The sequence below is a fragment of the Topomyia yanbarensis genome, chromosome 2 (assembly GCF_030247195.1).
Source record: "Topomyia yanbarensis strain Yona2022 chromosome 2, ASM3024719v1, whole genome shotgun sequence".
NCBI lineage: Eukaryota > Metazoa > Arthropoda > Insecta > Diptera > Culicidae > Topomyia > Topomyia yanbarensis.
Window position 1 is genome coordinate 154,083,703 of NC_080671.1, and position 22,723 is coordinate 154,106,425.

Genomic DNA, 22,723 nt, shown 5'->3' on the forward strand with positions numbered 1-22,723 from the left:
TCGATGAGATACATAAAATAAATGCACTCGGAGATGGGCAGACAAATTTAGAAACACCTGAAACATATGTATCCATTGGTTGGATTTTCGCTACCGCATACAAATTCTCTACTACACACATGACACTATTTTTTCATAACACGTTTATTCGACACGGCATTTGCAGAAGCTCTTTTACGCTGGGGTTTCTTTTTTACATAACATGTTACAAATGTTCTTAAGAGTGTCACGTTATAATAAAAATTCACTTCCTAATACTAACACAGAGGATAATCATCATTTTTGATATTTTTGTTTATATTCTATTTTCTTTCATTGTGAACCTATTGATAGTTTTTCTGTAGTCTTTGTTTATTTTTTCCTTTATTTATGTCCTTTGATCTAACTTAACTAACTGCGACGAAATCTAAATTGTTTTTGGGTAGCAAGGGATAAAAAACTAGGAACATAGTGGGGATAACACACATGACACTATACATTCCAACTAAAACTATCAACCTATTCATTCATTAAATCATTTCTAAAAGCATTTTTTTTTTCTGTTTCGTGTCTTTCCCTGCTTCTGCCCAACCAGGTGAAGGACGACCAACTGTACATCGATGAGCGGGCGGTGATCTGGGGTGAACGGCCCAACGAAGGATTAGATGTGACTGTGCCGGTACTCATACGTGGTCAACACCAGTTTCCGTTCCGTTTTAACATCCCAGAAACGAACCTTCCCTGCAGCTTTGAGTCACGTGCCTGTTATATACGATATTTTGTTAAGGTTAGTCATATATCAATACTACTGTAATGCCCGTTCCGATTTGGTTTCCTTCGCGCCAAAACCTGTGCAATAAACTTTGGATATCAGCATGATTTCTGCTTCATAATATCCTTCACTGTTAGGATGTACAAAGGAAACCGAGAAATGACAAATAGTACCCAATTTTTGTGCTCTTTTTGATTTATGCTTGTCATCTGTGGCCTCAGAAACAAAATAACGATGATGCCATCATGTTCGAGAAAGATGTTTTAATGTCCCCATTGAAACTACTATAAAGGAGAAGCGTGGTATTTTAAATTATCATCAAGAAACAGAAACAAGCAAAGATATTGTTTCGTTCTTTTTCTGTCTAGTTTGCTATTTATGTTATATGTTCTAGCTATAACCAATTTATGAGGAATTGGACGACATGAAAGATTTGTTTGGGTCCATAGTACTTAAGAGTGATCAAAATGATGAGGAAGAAAGTACAGATGAAGCGTCAAATACGCACTAGTTGAAATCTTCTTAACGAGATTTAACCCTTTGTGTTCTAGCGTAGTAGTCGGGTTGTTTTGGCATTTTCATCGAAAACAATCATCCGAGTCCACGCAACGTCCGAACAGTTTAACGTAACTTAGGGTAAAGTGCCCATTTTCACCTTCACTAGGCAGGGTGCCTCAGTAATTCATTAATTTCCCGGCCTCCAAGCAATGGAAAGCGTAAATATTGACATCAACAGCTTTGCTTCGTCGTTAAGAACCAAATGCACTAAAAAGTGTAATTCTCGTGTTTGAGCGAAATGAAAACTCGAATCGAGTGCCCCTATTGTTGCGCTATCATTTGTCTCAATGCGTTGAACAAAGATGGCAGACACTGCTCTAACCAACGGCTTCAAATGGGTAGGGTGATAATAGAAACATGGCGAAAATGGGCTCATCACTCTATGTAGTTTTTGCTTGAAGCTGAAATTGACTTAGTTTCGCACCTAACTGCTATCAAACTGTTTGTTTGAAGCCAGTTCCAAACCTAGGTTGTGTGCCATTGAATTTGGGTCTTAACCTGAAATATGTTCCTGGTTCGCTCACAACACCGCTGTAATATCAAAAATGTTGTATCATCAAAAATTATCAAAGCAACTAACCTGGTTTACTGTTCTTGGACCTCAAGCGAAAACGACATTAATTACTTAAAATATCGGGATTGTAGGTAAAATAAATACGGGGGTAAAATGAACAGGCAATCCAACGAATATTTGATAACTTCATAATAGGGTAATTTGGGGGGAGATGCCGATCATTTCTAAAAATCGATCCTGCATCAAAGTAAACCATTCATTATATGATGAAATCATTTTTATCAATTGCAACAAGTCTCCAAAATACTGTGAAATGGTTTTTGGTATGAAAAAATTTCTTATCAATTTTCCACGAACATTTAAAAAAAGGTCATTGCGGGAGAGATGCCGCATGTGCGGGTGAGACGCCGCACCGTTGTCACAAACTGAAAAATGGCGAACAAAAATATTTTTAGTTCTCGTTGATGTTTTTGTGATTAGGTGTCTTCAGCTGAGTTTCATGAAGTTTGATTGCACCTATAAATCGGCTAACACCTTCACTTTTCTTAAGGGGGTATTACCATTGCTAGAAACATTTTTATATTCAACATTTTAAAAATATTTTTCTTTCTTATTTTTTTTCGTGACAAAAACCATTTCACAATATTTTAGAAACTTGTCGTAATTGATAAAAATGATTTCATGAAATATTGAATGGTTTACTTTGATGCAGGATCGATTTTTGAAAATGTGCGATATCTCTCCCCAATTACCCTATTAGAGGTTTAAATTAAAAAGGCTGTGCCAATGAATTTTGGTAGAAATCATGCTTAACTTGAATATTATTCCTGTTAGTTGTACCATGTGCATTTCGACATAGCGATATGGTATTTCTTACTATTTCATGGTAGTATTATGGTAATTTTTACTATGCCTCTAATTACAATCAATGGTTAGAATTGCCATATGCATAGTTGTTTGAAAATTGCTATCTAGTTGAAATTACAAATGGCCTGCGTTAAGCCAAACCGAGCTAAGCGCCATAATTTTTTTCATGTATTTTTCGTACCAAAATTCATTTTTCGATAACTTACCATTTACGTAGAAAGTCAAAAAACACTTGCTTGCTTTCGTTTGCTATTTGAGCTCCCAAAACATAATAGATATTAGAGTTCCTGGTGTTACATTGGATGTTAAAGCGATTTTAGATAAAGTACCTCAAAATGGCGCTTGGTCCTCTTTGGCTTAACACAGGCCAAATGTTTACCATGTTATAGTAATAGTAATAAAAATTCTGGCAACCATGCCTGTGGTACAACTAAGATAATTGAAGCTCTCGCATCAATCATATAATAAGTGTATCGTGAAATTCCCGCGGGCGCGAAACCGGTAGTTTTAGTAAATTCACGTTCGTCGGTTCTCCATTACACGTTATCTCGAGACTACGAAGGTATATTCGCGAGTTCCAACTCATTTAATTTCGGCACAAAAATCGAGTCAGTGGCCATTGTTTGGATCGAATAGCTATCGTCGCATACATATAAGCTATCGATAATTGATATCAACTGTGTACATTTGTTGTCATCTAAACCCGCAATGATGTCTGGTGACGAACGAAATGTAAAGCGGCTGAGGAGTAATGCTGGTACGAGTCAATCTGCTACTGCTGCTACTACTACTACTGGACTTACACTGGAAGATGCCATGCGAATGCTGTCCCGGCGTTTTGACGAAACTAATGATAAAATCGACATTATGAAATCTGAGCTCAACAAAAAGTTGGATGACTTCAAAAATGATCTGCAAAAGCAAATCGATGTCATCAGGAATGATGTACACGATTTCAAAGCAAATTGCACCACTGAGTTAACCGCGGTACGTGCAGCTGTGTCTATGGTAGATGCCCGTGTTGACTCAGCAGCTGAAAATGTTTGTCGTTTAGAAAATCGGACGGAGCTGATTGCTGTTGGAATACCTTATATTGCCAATGAAAACCCTCAAAACTACCTACAGTGTATTGCGGAAGCGATTGGTTTCGACACAGATAAAACCTATCATGTGAATTGCAAGCGGCTACGATCAAAGAAACTTTCGGATGGGGACCAGTGCTTAACTCTCTTACAATTCTCGATGGCGAATTTAAGAGATGAATTCTACGCAAAATATTTATCTAAGCGCGACTTGAGTTTGAGGCACATTGGACTGAATTCGGATCGGCGCATCTATATAAACGAAAACCTTACTATGAATGCCCGGGAAATTAAGCGGTTAGCTCTAAAAAGGCGAAGGGAGAAAAAACTTGCGGCAGTCTCGACGAAACTTGGTATCATCCACGTGAAGAAAGTTGCTGATGGACCATCGATTGCAATAACAGCCATTGAACAGCTAGACTGCATCTAATCACAGCTTGTATACACTTTTGTATGTTTGGTTAATGTATGTGTAATGTTTGTCAAAGAAAAAATGAAGCTTGTAATATGTGATTTGTTAAATAGCGAAATTAAGCAGTCAAAATGTGTTCATTACTTCCATTCTGGATCTTATGGGTGAATCAATTGATGCCACTTTCTCGCGTCTCACCATACCATCAATTGTGATGAACTGTGCCCTGAAAAACAACAAGTTAAACGTGTGTCATGCAAATGTACAGAGCTTATGCGCTCGCCAAATGAGTAAATTTGAAGAGGTCAAATGTATGCTAGCTAATTCCAAAGTAACTGTAGCCTGTTTTACTGAGTCGTGGTTGAGTGATTCTATTTCGGATCATACCATTGCAATATCGGGGTATCGGATCATGCGAAATGACAGGTTGTACAAGCGTGGTGGCGGTATAGCACTTTATGTGAAAGAGGGTATTCAGTGTAAAACAATCCTCGCTTCCACAATATCGGAAAGCTCTTCTGCAAAGGGTGAATATCTTGCAGTTGAACTGCGCGTGGGACTTGAAAAAATTCTTCTGGTTGCTGTGTATAATCCACCGAACAACGATCTAGCTATACTCGTTCAAGCTGAATTATTGGATCTACTATCGTCTTACGAAAATGTAGTATTTGTCGGTGACATCAATATCGATATGCTGCAGCAAAGCGAAAGGAAAAATAACTTGGATGATGCTTTCAACACTGTTTCTTTGAAAGTTGTTGGTACTGAACCTACGCATTTTCATAACAACGGATGTTCATTATTGGATATTGTTGCAACAAATATGTCCGATCGTGTGAATTGTTTCAATCAAGTAGCTGTGCCCGGACTCTCACGGCATGATATGATTTTCTGTTCGTTTGATATTGATACGGTTCCTCAATCGCAGCTGAAAACCTACCGTGATTATTCCGATGTCGATGGGATAGCCTTACGATCAGCGATAGAAAATATTCCATGGAATAATTTTTATAGCATGACCAGCGTCGATGAGCTAACAGAGTTCTTCAATGTTCATGTTGTTAGCGTTCATAATTCTTGCATTCCACTTAGAACAATACAACAACAAAGACAGTTCAATGGATGGTACAACGACAACATTCGCAAAGCCATTGTTGAACGTGACCTAGCTTACATAGATTGGAGAAATGCTTCAGCTGAACAGAAAGGATGCTTTAAAGAGATTTACAGAACTCTGAGAAATCGTGTAACCATGCTTATTCGTAAAGCTAAGCAAGAGCAGCTTGATAAGTATTTTAGTCCTACGGAATCTAGCAACACTATGTGGAAAAAACTGAAATCATTAGGAATATGTAACGCTAACCAAAAAGACGAATGTTCGTTTGACCCTCATGCTGTTAATATCAAGTTTGCATCTAACTTCACTTCAGATCGCACAGTAGAACTATGCTATGATAGAAACCAGCACGAACCCTTGGATAGTTTTGCGTTCCATCCTGTCCATCTGCATGATGTTGTAAATGGCATTTTTGATATAAAGTCTAACGCTACAGGAACTGACAACATTTCACTGCGGTACTTGAAGCTCATACTTCCGCTTATCGCTGATCAGCTTGTGTATCTGTTTAATAGGATAATTGCTACATCAACATTTCCTAGTATCTGGAAAAGGTCAAAAATAATTCCGTTGCGTAAGAAAAGACATGTAACTTCTATTGAGAATCTTCGTCCTATAAGCTTATTGTGTACACTATCAAAAGTGATGGAAAAAATTTTGAAACAGCAGATTACTTCATACATAACACGATCCAATTTGCTTTCGGACCAGCAGGCTGGTTTTCGGACTGGTCAGGGAGTAAAAACAGCGCTATTGAGAGTATATGACGATATTGCGGTTGCAGTCGACAATAGGAGCAAGGCAGTTTTAGTTCTGTTGGACTTTTCTAAGGCATTCGACACCATCTCACATAAACGTCTATGCTATAAGCTCAGTGCACGGTTTGGTTTCAATCTAGCGGCTGTTACATTGGTCGGGTCATATTTGAGTGGAAGATTTCAAAACGTGATTTGTGGAGGAAAAGAGTCAAGCAGCATTCGTGTAACCTCTGGTGTACCGCAGGGATCTGTTCTTGGACCAATACTGTTCTCTCTCTACATTGATGATTTGCCGAACGTCCTGAGACACTGTAGAGTGCAAATGTTCGCGGACGACGTTCAGCTAATCTGCATGAAGTCTGGATTGTCAACATCTGAACTGGTAGAATTGCTGAATGAAGATTTGAACGCTGTGGTTTCCTGGGCTTCCGATAATTATCTTTGTATTAACAACATGAAAACTAAAGCCATGGTATTCGGAAGGAACGCTAACATGAAGGCTGTCGATTCGGCGGTTGTCATAGAGGATACTCGTATTGAATGGGCCAACCATGCCAACAATCTAGGACTGATTTTTCAAACAGATTTGAATTGGGACAAAACGATAGCTGCACAATGTGGAAAAATTTATGCCTGTTTACGCACCTTAAAGGCGAGTGCGGCTGACCTGCCTAGTCGAACAAAGTTACAACTCTTCAAGTCCCTCGTATATCCTCACTTTTTATTCGGCGATGTCATCCACATGAGTATGAGTGCGACACTTTCATCGAAACTTGAAGTAGCTCTTAACAGCTGTGTACGATTTGTGTATAATCTGTCTCGTTTTTCATCAGTGCGTCATATACAGAAAAACCTAATCGGATGTCCTTTTCGATGCTTCTATGCGATGAGAGCTTGTATGTTCTTTCACAGAGTAGTTAACAGACAATCTCCTAATTACCTTTTCGATAAACTGACGCCCTTTCGAGGAAGCAGAACCCGAAACTTCGTAGTCCCATCGCATAACACAGCATCTTATGGCAACTCTTTCTTCGCGAGAAGTGTGGTTCTTTGGAATAGTTTACCATCTGAATTAAAACGAACGACATCGGAAGTAATGTTCAAAAAAGGCTGCCTAATTCATTTTAATCGTTAGAATATTATAATTAGATGATAAATAATAGGTTTAATTAATTAGAATATAATTTAAATTGTATTGAAACTACCGGACTGCTATAATTGACAATTTAAAAGGCTATAGTCTTAAGTCATGTGTGAAATAAATAAATAAATAAATAATATAGTATTTTACTACATAGTTTAATTTCTTTTGATTACCTTAAAAGCAATTTTGTTTTCAATTTTATTTATAATTTCATGCGTCACAATTCACTTTAAAATATTGATTGATTATTTAATTTTTATTTCCTGTAGTCTTCAGATCTCCAGGTATTCATCGGCAACTAGAGGAAAATTGCAACAATAAATGTATTTGAATTTGTTAGTGTTATAATTCATTAATATTTCACTTACCGATGATAGATTGCGGATCAGAAATGTAGTCAACAATTGATTTCACTTTGCTTTCATTTGAATAAAAGCTCACTTAGGGAAAACAGTACAGTAATGTTTCGATTATATCACGCTTATATATCCATATATGTATGCATTTATCTGTGTATATACATATGTATATTCACGTATCTATGCATACATATGTAAATCAGTATGTATATATTGAAATGAATATATATGCATGTACTTGTATATTGTTTTATACATCCATCCCTGTATATATAACTAGGCGTGATATAATCGAAACATTACTGTATAACAATGCCGAAAAAGTCTTTTCTTTCACGCACGCGGATTTTTTTAACAGTATGGCGGGCTACTATAATGCACATGTACTAAAATCTCCAGAAACTAACAATAAACTATTACCAGTAATTTTAAACACTGTGTTCAGCTAAAAAACACTGGTAAATCTTTTCATTATTACCATGTTAGTGGTAACTGACACAAGCTGAAAAAGCTACAGAAAATTTATCCCAAAAGCAAGGTAAAATTAAAGATTTTAGCAGCAATTTCAACCATGGAATCGTAATTAAATCAAATATGCAAAGTAGTAAAAACTACCATGAGTGATTCATAAAACCAAATTGTAGTTTCAAATGATTTCTGGTATTTTAATAATTCATTAGGGTAAATCTTACTATATATTGAAAATAGTATTTTCTACCATGGCTCTATCGTTATCACTACCATGTATTTCTTTTCAGTGTACTGGTAACATTAACTTGGAAAAAAAAACTTGTGGGCGACTAGATTCACTCCAAGCAAATCGCAAAGTATTTTTCGAAGTCTATGTAAACAGTACAAACGAACTGTAAAAAATGAACACTCGAGTGCATTTGTGACGTCAGCGTAAAGTATTCAATTGAAGACGAGTGCAGGCGATTATAATGGATTTTCGTATTTACAAACTTCGAAAATTTGAAATATTCCTTTAGAAAGAGAGAGAGAGAGAGAGAGAGAGAGAGAGAGAGAGAGTTACGTCACACTTTATGAATATTGAATTATTTAGCTTGAAGACAATTGTTGATTGAAAAATTGTAGAGCCATCATTAGATCACCAATGTAGTACAGTCGTTAATTCATCTAAGATAAGCATTTCCATCTAACCACAAACGAATACAGTGAAAACCCGTTTTTATCATCCCCTTGGTGATTTTTTTTAATAAACCGAAGCTCTTAAAGTACTCTTCTTTAGTCCCTAGATATAGCCTCACAACCCTTTCTGATGATGTAGTTTAAATTTCTCTTAAGGGGTCCAACAGCGCAAATTTTTTTAAAAAAAATTGTTTTTGCATATTTAGGATCTCTAAGATAAAAAAAAAATATGCTCAAGGATTTACTCGAATTCAACTTGGTCCGTCTCACAGTGATGCAAAGCTGGCCAAAAGTAAAAATATGAAATTCAATTTTTTATCATCAAAAATATTGTTCTTATGGTGCAAAAATTGTGGTATTTGAAGATCTCTAAGTATTTTTGGATGGTGAGATCTGATTAGAAATGAGATATTTTCAGGTTTCCCGCTCATTTAACACTTCTAACTCATAATTCAATTTAGAACATGTTTATCGCAAGTCAATTCCAAATATCTTTAAAATTCTTGCATGCTACCTCAACATGTAACGAACATGAACTTTGGATTAAGAAATATTTGAAAATATTAGCATTTTATGATAAACCTTGAATATTCATCATAACTTTTGCTAAGGAAGGAAAAATCGGAAAAGCACGCCATTAGTTGCATATTATAGGAAATTTCATCATCTTTCAGAATATCATGCGCCGTTTGCGCCAAGCTTGTTAGGTAACTATTTTTCGTCAAAGGTTTGATGAAATGACAAGAGAAGCAAGAATTTATAGCAATTATGTGTGTTTCCTATCACATTAATTTTGGATAAACCAAGCTGGCGCTGCAATTAGCTGATTCGATTCATTCTAGGGTACAATATCCGACTGAGTGCACAAATTCATTATGCGTTTTACTGTTTAGTATGTTGAAAAATCGTACTACAAATCAGTTTAAAAATGTTTTCTAATTAGATAATAACAGAAGATGAAACGCATCTATGACCTATAATTGTTTTTGAAACTAATCAATGTTTCGAGGCTGTTGAGGTAATGTACGCTCATTTGAAAGCTACCCTTCATTCGCTGACAGATTGATTGAAACAACATTTGGAAGAGGGTTCTAATTGGTGCGAAGACTCATTTTTAGGATGACTTCGAATAATAATGATAAGAAACGATAAGACCTGATGTGTTTTATTTATTATAATCATTCGTTTACTTGATTATATGAAGACTTTTTTTTCAATAAGTCCAATCTGCAAAAGAGAGCATCTCTTTGTTTACTTTCACTTCCGCGAATTACTCGGTCACCTTTCTGACTCTATGCATAATAAGCTAGTAAAAACCTTGGTCTTTCGAAACATACTGATAAATGTTTAAAAAGTTTTATGGTTTCGCAGTAATAAGCGAAAGAGAAAGCGAAAAAAGAGGGCTCTCATTTGCAGATTGGACCTAATGAAAAAAAAGTCTTCATATATAATTTTTTTTAAAAGAAGAGATATTTTACAAGACGTACCGTAAACCGGGGTGACATTGATCACTTTTCGAAGTAATCATTGCACATTTTTAGACGCAAAACATTTTTTTCAAGTTAAATATTTTTAAACCATATACTGATGTATGGAGAACAAGATTGGATGGTTTTACCTAAAATTGTCCGCTTACAGCTATTTTTCCAAAAATGATTTCAAGTTGAAGTCCGTTTTCGTATTCCGGGGTGACTTTGATAACCTGCATGTTCAGCCACATTAAGTTATTGATGTCAATGTTTTTCATTCAAATGTTTGTTTAAACTAATTCTGGAAAGATACTCATTGTTAAATAGATGTTAATTGGTATTATACGAAGTATTTCAATGTACTGCAAAATTTGAGTAACCAAGATCTATAATCGCATAATTTGTGTGTTCAATAAAATAAATAAAAGATTCTGAAAACCTTTAAAATTATTTTATTTCAGTGCTTTATCAATGTACAAAATGTTTCATCCATTTTAACACGCTGGAATATTGAACAATAAAAAAATGTTGCGAAATTTAACTTAAAATAATTTGAAATAATTGCCAACTAGTTTTACACAAAAAAAGTATTTAAAATAAAAAAACTCTTAAAACTAAATTTTGCGCATTCCAATCTAAAGAAAAATAAAAACTCACTTGTAATTTATTACTCTTGCTCAAATCTGAGATTTATTTGTTTTTAAAAAAAATAGACACTATACGAAGTTTTGTAAAAATAAGGTAAAGTCAAATTTCGGTTTTTTGTAGTTTTTGTACCCAAAAACCGAACAATATACTCAAAAAGTATAACAAATCAGTATTTTATAAGTTTAGAGTAAAAATCATTTCAAATTAAAATGATTCGGTAGACTATTCTGGTTTAATAAGCGATTTAGGAAAAAAGTTTCGAGTGATCAAAGTCACCCCGGTTATCAAAGTCACCCCGGTTTACGGTATATATAATATATCTAACACATACGAAAAAATGGAAATGGTTAAACGATATATTTTTAAACGGATAGAAAGCACAAACGATATTTGCAAAGATCAGGAAAATGCCTGAAATTTATTCGTTTTGAATAATATACCGTCCAACCAGATTGTAACACTAATGCCAAAACTAACCTTTTCTATGTTTGTAGGAAATTTCTTATCTGTGTATTACGACCATCCTAATCAATCCAAAATCATTTTTTATGAAACCGCATTTGCCGAAATAGAATCCAGGGTACTAAAATAACCAAGTTTAGTGATTTCGATAGATTTAGAGATTTTGGCCAACTTTTGTTCTGAGTGGCATCACTGTGCGTCTGCTAGAGCCCATGAAACTACAAACTATCAATTTCCGTACGAGGCTGACAAAATCGGGTTAAAAAGCTGATAAAATCGCGGGTAGACAAAATCGTGGGCTAATAAAACCGGAGCCTGATAAAATCGGGTCTTCACTGTATTCTCATTCCATTATAAGTATCATACAAGCAATGTAACTTATAAATCACGCCATCCACATATTTACGATCAGCATTTTTCGTAACACATTAATTTACGATCTTTCACTGCAATCGTTTCTGATAGTATATTGTTGTTTACCTTTCCTGCTTCCCTACGGTTATCGGTTCAAGGTTACCATCGATATCCCGTATGCTTCGCCACCGCAAGGAATAAAGTATTTTACCATCGTGGGACCACATATCGACTGTATGGACGAGCAATATCTGGTATGTATTTACTGAGATATTTCAATGTAGTGCCGGCGCAGTGGCCGGAGGCCTAACAAAACCTAAAAAGGTTATGCTTTAAAATTTTTTATTTTCTTTTTATTCTGGTATACATTGAACAGGTTCTCCTACATTTTTTGTTGCGATTCTCCAACTTTTGTGGCAGTTGAATGAGGATTAGATTTTTAATAGCATATTAAACGTCGCCGTTTCAGGCAATTCTAATTATGTTCATTTCCAAAATCACTTCAAATACCCACGTGTTTCTCTTTCAATTTTCATCCGATTTGAGCCTTTAAAGAAAATTTAAAGAACTTCGTTTGTCCCTTTAACATGTCCGCCAAGTTTGATTCGAACTGTGATTATTTTTTACAAATATTTCTTAAATGGTGCGATAACAAATGCTTTTTTCACAAATGCACATATTATACACTACACTCTGTGGGAAATCATCTCTACTTTTCAAATTTCAAGATCTGGTTTTCACCCTGTTGCTCGTAGGGATTAATAGGGGGCTTTTTTTAATTTTCACTGGTATGGAGGCGCAATGTGAATAGTGCAAAATAACAACTAAATAAAACGCAAACAAACACTTTATATAGAGATTTGAAATAGTTTTAACCAATTATTATCTTGATATTATACTTACAAGATACATTCGATAACACTGTATGGAAAAAAAAAATCTCATTTTGCATAACTTTGGACATGAGAAATGAACTCAGCGCCCTAAAAGCCAGATTAAGCAACATTTTTTATTTTATCCAAATTTTGTTGAACAACTCACCACTATCCGGCGTTATGTAACCGATACGATGTTTAGCGGGATTATGTAGATATTTGTTGAATAGCTTTCTTTTATATTTCTTTCCATTTTTTCCTAGAAACCAATCTCAGCTCAGGATAAAAAAGTACGATGCTGTTTCTGCTGTGCCAAAGGACCCGTCACACTGAGGTAAGTTTGTTTCGATTGAATAAGCTGCGGAAATTTGCTCAATTGAGTTCGATGCCATACTTAGAAAAAATGAAAATTACATTTGACGTAAAAAACATTGCAACGTATTATGCTGTCCAATAATGGAATTTTACATGTTTCAACAAGTGAAATAAAATATTGTGTTTCTTTTGATGTAGAACTCGGTTGAATGGGGATGGAGGATTATAAACAAAGTGCATTTTTACATGTTCTTGAATGTAAATTCAAATGAATTGTGACGCTCCAGCGAGATGTAAATATTTTTGTGTGTAGGTTTATGGACACTCATTCGTGACTTGATTTTACTTGTTATTTGTTTTGGATATTCATCAAAAGTTTAGTCGCTTCACGAAATCAAGTTTCTGTAAACTGTTTGATTCCAGCTTATATTTTTGATTTATGCGTTTAGTGTAAATTTATTTTGACAATAGATCCGGGTATAAAGCTAATATTCCACACTGATTTGAATTCTGATTCTTTTATAACACTTTTGAACCCTTTATAGGGCGCAGAGTTTGGATCTAATAATGTATGTTATATTAATGGAAACACGGTTCTTTCACTTAGTTTAGAATATATTAACCGTTATTTTCTAATAAAAATTGTTTTGAAAAGGTGGCAATATAGTTTCCACCGACGGATAAAAACATTACATGAAACTCTATTGTTGAAGGATCGTATATTGCTCAGGTCTACGGCAAATATCGTCGCCTGTCGAATCGCGAAACGATCCACAGGTCAGAACCGTCTTAACGCATGGGCACACTGAGCCAAAGCCGACCCAAGTAACAATTGAAGTTTTATAGCACGCTACAAGTAAAATACAAGTTTTATGAGTATACAACTACAATGTACAATCTAAGTTTTATGAGTGACGATAAAACCTTTAAAGATAGATTTTTTACAGAACTTTAAAGGTAAAATACATGATGAATTTGGAAAAAAAACTGTATTCAAACCTATGTTATTCCAATGAATATACATATATTTTTAATTAAGATTCCGATTAGGGTTGAACTGGTTTAATTTGAAAAGTTATTCGCTGGACTTATACTTGCCATTCGATTTGGTCGATACAAGTCTTTCTTCTCGCTCAGACATGAAAAACATCGTAAATCGTCAGGGGCGGATCCAGAAAAAAAAATTTGGAGGGGGTCCGAAATTTCGATTTTGAAATATTTATTGTACAATACGTAAAATGTAATATCCTCATTTAATTTAAATCAGTTTTGGTGGTCGAATCTGGTTTGGAATGATTTTCAGTTTAGAACGAATTTAAAATAGAAACTATTTTAAAATTTCTAAAGAAATTAAAAAATTTCGGGGTTAGTCCGGACCCCCAGGAACCTCCCCCTGGATCCGCCACTGTAAATCGTGCATTAAGTTAAAAATGTAATGTTCAAAATAGCTGTAGGGGAGCCTGGGGCTAGTTGGGGTAAGTTGGCGGAATCCCTTTTTCTCCGTTTGTATTAACCATACATCACTACCTCTCGTTGTGTACCTTAAGTTATGTGAAACCCATTATCCAATGTGTTTTTGTTGCAAAATATTTTGTTTTGCAGAAGTTGTAGGCGATATTGTGTTTTCGAGCATACCAAATATTGAACATTTGTTATTTAAGGTGATTTTCAATTTATTTCTCGAATGATAATATTTTTCGATAGTGCGTGAAAAGAGCTTTCAATAACCGTATAGATATTAATCTATCCACGAATAAAAGTTGTTTTTTAAATAGTTTTTTACAAAATATGAGGTTGGGGTAAGTTGGCGGTGCTACTCGCGGAGCAAATTGGCGGTACTATTTACAGTGCAAAAATAGTCATAAAACATTTTATTGCTGGAATTCATTCCAAAGTAAGAAAATCTTTTTCTTGTGGTACTCGTCAATGCAGGAGACATTTACTTCGGCCAATCGCCTGAAGAGTTTCGAAAATTTGCTTTTGAATAGGGGCCATGCATAGGGAGGGTAGGGAGGGTATACCAAATATATGACGAAGTGTGACGAGGGGGATGGTAGGGCTTGAAGTTGTGTGACGTAGCATTAAGTTTAAATTTTTTGACGGGCATCAAAACCCATTAATTAGAGAAAACAATTTAATCCATTCCCAAGAGAAATAAATTTAAATGCACACAAGTTACTTTTCATGCGATTTTTCATGAGGCAAATTTTACGATTCGCAAAATTACAAGCTCACAAAAATACGAAAAGATTTTGTATGCGGATTTAACTTGCTACATTAGTTGGCTAATGTTGTAAACTAGTCGACTTAGTTTGGTAGCAGATTTAAATATTCTCTTCGGATTTAACCAAACAAAATCTAGTAATTTAGATGCTTCTTAGAATCATTGGCAACTGCAGGATTGTGAACTAAGAGAACATCTCTTCGTGCTCCCCTTGACATATAAAACAAAAGTATCAACACTATATTTGTCATGAAATGGGCTTACTTTGTACCCAATTTGCTGTTACAATGAAAATGTTGATAAAAGTCGTTAAACATTTTGAAAGGTTTTGTATTTAAAATAATTGAAAAACATATGAAATTTTTCTTTCATCCCCGGCCGCGTTGCACAGGATGAGGAGGGGGTAGGTAAATGCTACGTTATTTACGAGGGGGAGGTTAGAATTTTGTGACCGAATGCTACGAGGGAGGAGGTATGGGTCAAAAATTGCCGAAAAAAGCTACGTCATTTGTGTAAGGCCCCATATGGAATACGCATCAAAGTCGAAATGCCGGAATATTGAGACTGAAATATACAGTTAATATACAGTTCTCTTGAAAAGACATTCAGCACGTTTCAAAAGACCCCTGAAGTATTCGAATCTCCATTTGATTACTTGTTTTTTGGCGTATCCATACATGACATCAACTTACCCCGGGCCGGGGTAAACTGGCGAGTTACATATTTTTGTCTCTAGAAATGGATACAATGCATCAAACATTTCAATAAATTTTCAGATAAAGATGAATTTTCGAACCACCAAAAGTGTGCCAAAATTTCGAGGTTAAAAAAATAACATCAAATGAATTTAGTACAACAAAATTATCTCAATGCGAAGTTTTCATCAAATTCGGACCACTTTTGTAGTTTTGTCCGACTTTTGCATGGAAGGTGATCACTGTGCGACGGTGAAGGTTCGGTGGTGACTGAACCGATTTTCACAAAACCTAATCTCAAATGAAAGATATGATATGCGTTTGGGTGTTGCATCCCCCACCAACCTGTACGACACCCCCCCCCCCTCCCTCAATCACTCTCCCACCCTCGAACGACTCTCACACCCGCAATCGCTGCGTCCAAACTAATAACCCCCCCCCCCCCCCCATACCCATACCAATCCCCCCCTCCCCACACTGTATTCCAAAATATGTTAACATGAATACAACATTGAACGCATGCCGATTAAGCTCCCAAGCAACAAATTTAATGCTTTTCGGTTTTAACTAAATTTATACAGGTTTTATTACAATCACCACAATTTCTATAAGTTTTATAAAAGTAAAAACAAATGTTTCCAGATACCGTAATTGGGGGTTACTTTACGCCACGGGGGCTACTTTACGCCAAAATTAAAGAATGATATTTGAGCTTCTAGTTAAAATTTAACGTTATATTTTGACAAAAGCAAAACATAGTATTATTCGCTGGTTCAACACAAATATAAAAAAATGGATAGAGGTTTAAGAAAATGCTTGCAAGTCGTCGTAGTAGGCGATGAAACCGAAATATAAAATAGACGCAAAAAGCATTGCAACTAAAATTCTCTTTAGAATGTGTGATATACTAGTCAAATTATTAGATAAGACGATATAGATTACGTGAAATTAACCTGACAATGGAATGCAATTATTTATGTTGGTACTTTTTGTCCGTATTTTTGTTTGTTTGGTAATTGGTGACCATATGTCCATTTTATCTAAAATGGGGGCTACTTTACGCCAAGCTTAAGTCGATATTACACAATCTATTTATTTGATCTAAAATTTACTCTTATTTTGAGGTTTGATTCTAATTCATATAAAAAGTATATCATGAAGAACGTTTTTTCTCGGCTTGTTTTTCATTGTAGGACTTATTGACTCTCCAAAACAAGAATGCGTGGTACGCAGTTCTTGTACACTCCCTTTTATTTTTACGAGCACGACACTCATTTGCATTCACACATAAATAACGAGCATAATCCATAACAATAAATCAAGTTAACGTGATTTTGAAAAAAAAAATTTCGCGAAAAGTAGCCCCCTGTAGGGACGACTTTACGCCAATTTTTAGTTTTTATCTCATGTTCAATCTTGATTTTCCCAGAGTTCTTTTCCCTGACTTTGGAGGTATTGCTGCCATATGTAAAATAGCAAACAGTTTCAAATTTGAAGTTGCGTGATAGTAGTTCTGGAGTGTAATGTACAAAACGTTCTATTTTTGGCGCAAAGTAACCCCCGATGACGGTATTTGTTTACATTTAGGCTGCCGTCAAAAGCAACGATAAATAAGTAAATATTTAAAGCTTATTTAAAACTGGATCAATGATTCTAAACAAATTTCATGCTATTCTTAAAGCGGCTTTAAAAACTTTTTTTGAGAATATGTGTGCTGCTTCGGAGGAGTTTTATAACAGTTTTTTGTGCATTCTTAAACAAACTTTAAAAACTTAATGCAGATTGGGCCAACTAGTTGAAATGTGATCTTAAAGTGGTGATTAGGAGGTTTTCATAAAGTTGAAAGTTTTAATGCTGGGTTTACGAAAAAATCTCAAAACCCGCTTTTATAAGTTTTATTGAAATTAAATTTGTAACTTGACTAATTAGGGTGGGTGCTCCAACAGTTGGGATGTACCAATACGGTAACCAACCAATTTTGGACCCCTAGAGGAAGTGAAATTACGTTAACGTCAATAATATTTGCTTGCCTATGTTTTTTAATGCAATACATGCACGAGTCTGCTCCAAAGTTACTGTTCTTGAAAGAAAACTGTCAATGGATGTTTTATACATTGGTATAAACTTGAAAACGACATTTATTTCCAGCATGAATGGTTCACAATTCGGACCCTTCCACAATAATTTAGATAAAATATTACAAAGAAACCTTTCCAAAAACACGACATGCATAATACCAAAGCATAAGCATAAGAGATCGCCCGTAGTTGCTACTCCGTTATTGACCAGAACCAAATTAGGTTGCAAAATGTTCATTGGAACAACATGCTTGGGAATAACATGATGAGCCACATTGTACAATCTATTCTGATCCCTGCATGCTGATCAATACCGACGCCGGCCACGTCCGAATGCAGATCTTCTGGGAAAGGAAGGAATGTTAGTCCGATACATGTTGCTACTAGAGACCGAGGAATCCTCTGCATCTCCACATGTATCACGGGAATGGGAGAGTTGTTAGTAAGTGTGCCAATAGCGTTATCATGTAATAATTGCTCTGGGCAGCCGGCTGCCGAGAATTTGGGAAATTTATCATTTGTTTAATACGATTTGCAAAATAAGCAACTTGAACTCCGGAAAGCCGGCTATAAGGAGCACTGCTTATATTTCTTAATAATATTCACACACGCGACGAATTTTTTCGTGGTTTCTATCGTGTCGGTGCTGATTTTACCCGGCGATCGTTTGAATAAAATGAGGAATCTTATACAGAAGGTTCATCAGACTCTTCCATAGGTGTCGCGAAGTTGGTGTTCTAGGATTCGCTCCATGCAAGCGATGCGACCTCTACATAGTTTATTAGGTAGTAGTTTAGTAAGTTTTCGAGAACACGATCGCTCGAGAAAGAAGATCTTGTTTAGTTTTTGGTTCTTTTTAAACTCTGGGTAGCCGGCTACCGAGAGTATCATATGTTTTCTAAACAAAAGCAATTTCAACTCCACACAGCCGATCGTGGGAGTATTGCCTAGAAAAGCTAATCTTATCTGCATAATAGGCTGGATCACTATTTATTGCGACATTATTTAGACTAATTTCGCTATACCTTCTCCACAATATATTTTTTGGGTTGCAAACTACCGAGTGATAACACGCTATACACACAAAGAGTTATGATAGCTCGAGATGTTATAAATCAACAAAAGTATTTCCTATTTCTAATATCGGATTGTTTGTGAAATACTCGTATACGAACGATTATATCGAACATTAAAGGGAAATACAGACGATCGTTAACCTGATGCACGGGCTTGCCACCAATAACGGAACTTGAAATTAGATTCATTAAAACAGACGTGGCGAATTTTCAGTACGTATTGACCCGCGATCATCGATACTAGTCAAATTAAAGTCTTATTGGAGCTGATTTGCCAACAACTATTCATTTTTACGGTATTGTTTTCTCCGCTAGAGCTGTTCGCACCCTGGCTGATAGCACCCAGTCGTCGCCGGTCTAAGGACCAAATGCCATTAATAAACTTAGACTCGCGTGGAGGCATGAGATAGAATTGAAAGTAAACCAATGAACATGACAGCAAAACACTTATTCTTCGTGCTGACATAACTGAAGGTAATTGCTTACCGGTCCCCGATTCCTCTCGCGGATTTTCAATTCTCAAACCTTATACATGATTGAAGTCATCATTCCACACAAATAAGGCCATGTGTTTTCCCTAAGCACATTGAATGCTCTTTGGATCAAACCCTAAAGAAACATAGGCATTAGTTTGCTCAGTCCAAAGAAAAGTTTGCCGACCGGCAGATACATGTTCCCTTACAGTGCCATCCAGGGATGCCAACGGTACCGATAAACTACATTTTTTCGGTATATTTACATTTGCACAAGCCGTACAGCCCGCTACAGCGACGCATCACTACAGCTCTTGCCAGAACGGTAGCCAAACCGAGTACATTTTCCCGTACAGCAGTAGAATACATTTTTGTTTTGCTGCTGTACTCCGACTGCTCGGTGAGAGTGTGGCGTAGTAAAGTTTGTTCTCTCGTTTTGTACATTTTTCTCTGCATAGTCAAAGGAAGAGGCCCGCACACGAAAGCGTTGATGCCGGCTGTGGCGTAAATGAGCCGTATTCATTGTCGTCATTTTTGAATAAAAATATTAAAAAGATTGAAAATATTAAAAAAATGTAAAATAAGGAAAGAGAAGCTGTACCGCTCGCGTCTGGTGGCTGTACTGGGGACAGTAGTTTTTTGTCATGTTACTGCTTTGCACACAGGCAGCCGTACAGCGCTGGGCGTCCTGCACTAGCGAATGACAGCAGCATCCAGAGAAAAATGAGAATGTAGGCAGAAAAATTACAGCCGTGGAAAAGGTAGGCATTTTGCATCCTTGGTGCCATCACATCAACGAACACCCAAAATTTACATGCGACAAAATATCTGCAATCCCGAATATTAAAGAATCAAAACCTTTACTCATTCGCAATAAAATAAGAAAGTAAAAAAAACAGTTGAATATCCAAGGCGGCTCCAAAGATGAATGACGCCTATGAAACACCCAATAAAAAATAGGTGACAAGGGACGCGGACGAAATTAGCTGAGCACCGACTGGCTGGTTTGCCATCTATTTTTCGGGCGAAGAATTTTGGGGCGACACCTGGTAGTCGCTAGTCGCTGGTGGAACGCCAATTATTTGAATATGCTAATTTTTCTTATTGCCGTATCTTTTTTCACTTTTCGGATTGATTTTTTTTCTCTGAAAACCCATTTTTCAATATTTTTATATACACTGTGTTTCTAGATGTTTTCTGTGCACTTTTATTATCCTTGCATCGGGAATCGACGGCCCGTAATGCGAGGAAAAAATATTTTTTCATTTGCCGGAATTCGATTTTCACAAACTGTCACCACTCGCGTCACTCAAAAATATGCCGAAAATGCTTTTATAAGCCACTTCACCTTGTATAATCGTTAAATTGCACCCTTATTGACACTTTCGATAACCGGGAGGCAGTAAACTGCGCCGAAAATAATGAAAATTAACCGACTCGAAGGGAGCTCTACAAGAGTCAACCGCTCGCAACGAAGATCAAACACGTGACATGCATAATGCCAAATCAGACAAACTAATTGAATCAATAAAAAGTGTCGATATTGAAAATGTCCACTGGTTCGTCTTCGCTATCGTTAAAATATGAAACGTTTTCGGTGATATTTTTTAAAACTAGATTCTATTTAATTCGATGAGCTAATGATATTAATACTTAACAGACAACCCATGGAATGTAATTCTTACATCCAACCAAACAAATGCAGAGAAACCTGGCAGTGCAGTGTCGTGAATCGATGAGAACACTGTACGGACGCGTCTATTCGCGGTAAACGTGGTTGGGTGAATGACGTACGAGGTTTATATCTTTTCGCTCGTCGATCTGTATGCATCGTACATACTCACACGCGCACACTGGCCTCTCGTTATTCCGATCTCGGGTAATAGTTCTCGTGCATCAGAATATTGCTCTCTGCCGCTCTATCGCGATTCTTCCATGCACGATGCACACATACCCTTGCAGATAGGACGATGAGACGGCGACAGGCTCTGCGGTATAGAAGCAACGAGATGCTTACATGCACACATCAGCCAGTTGCTATCCCGATTTGAGTATCGAGCGTCTTTTAATGTTTATTTACCGCTCTTTCTCTCAGTATGGTTTCGCTTTCGTGCATGCATAAACATGTAGGTAGAAAAGTGAACGAAGAATAAAATGTTCGCTTCGTACATCTTCAACATATGTGTTCGTTCGTTTATTCATTCGGATCATAGTTGTATATTTTTAAGAGAATGCGATATCAGAGGCCAACCAATAATACATGCAAGGTCTGTATTCACCAGGAGTGAAATAAAATAAAATGATACCAACATTTTACGCTTTCCGGTATGACTCATTTATCTAGGCCTTATTCTCCACATTCTTCCCCTTCTCTACTCCTAGCAAAAACTACGCTTTCGAATTTATCATCGAATCGTTTGGGTTCTTAATGTTGTTTATATAGAGTAATAACCATTAAACCAGCCATCTATGTGCTTGTTCTCTTGCATTATCATAATTATCTGACGATACCATGTTTATGGAGCGTGCAACGTACTCCATGAGATGACTACCTTCATTCAGAAGGTTATTTGTTGAACTAAATGCTCGATTTTGCTTTCAGTTTGAACTAACTTTCTCTCGAAGAGCTTTCAAACAATTGTTTTCAACGCAGGCCTTTTCTATTTTCGTCGTTTTTTTTTGTATTCACCAATAACATCCGTTTTGTCGTCTCTTCATCGGAAATCAGTTTGATTTTATAAACACTTTGTTGCATCATCCTTGCGTTACATAACTTCAAATTTGAAAGCCTACTTTTTGATACCGACCTATCAATTTATCTAGGTCCGTCGAAATATGCATTTTACAACTCATGTGTCCAAAACGTTTCTTTTTTTTGTTTTGTTATTCCGTCCTTCTGTTTGAAAACAGCCCTTTCATATAAAATTTCAATAGTTAATACTTCGAGATTCTACAAAACACTCAGTTGGAGCTGATGAAACTGCAATTCTTAAACACCAGTATTGAAAGGAAATCATCTCAGTCATAACACTGGGTACAAGACACTTATTTATCGATAACTCACATAGTAATTATTCACAATTCATGATGAATTAGATAAGCTAGCTGTGTAATGAAAACAGCTTATCCTAACTGATAACTATAAGATCATCCCGATTCATCGAAATCGACGGCTTCTAAATTTACTAAATATTCGTTGATCTCAATAGCTTTTGAATCTTACTATCGGCACACTAGTCTCTCAACGCACCTACTTGAATAACATACAATGAATAACGTACTAGTCATTGCATCGTGAGATTGAGCCATCTTTTCTTCGGCCCTGTGTAAGTAAAACATTAAA

The 22,723-nt window shown here is 36.2% G+C and overlaps 1 protein-coding gene across 8 annotated transcripts in view; it reads left to right on the plus strand.

The window, feature by feature from the left end:
- LOC131681795 (arrestin domain-containing protein 3-like) overlaps positions 1–22,723 on the plus strand; it is a 77,318-nt gene that overhangs the window by 50,094 nt on the left and 4,501 nt on the right. For all 8 annotated transcript variants that reach the window (XM_058962828.1, XM_058962832.1, XM_058962835.1 and 5 more), the window contains exons 4-6: positions 575–766; positions 11,803–11,898; positions 12,783–12,853. In XM_058962828.1, the coding sequence (XP_058818811.1) occupies positions 575–766; positions 11,803–11,898; positions 12,783–12,853 (359 nt within the window). The remainder of the gene's footprint in view (positions 1–574; positions 767–11,802; positions 11,899–12,782; positions 12,854–22,723) is intronic.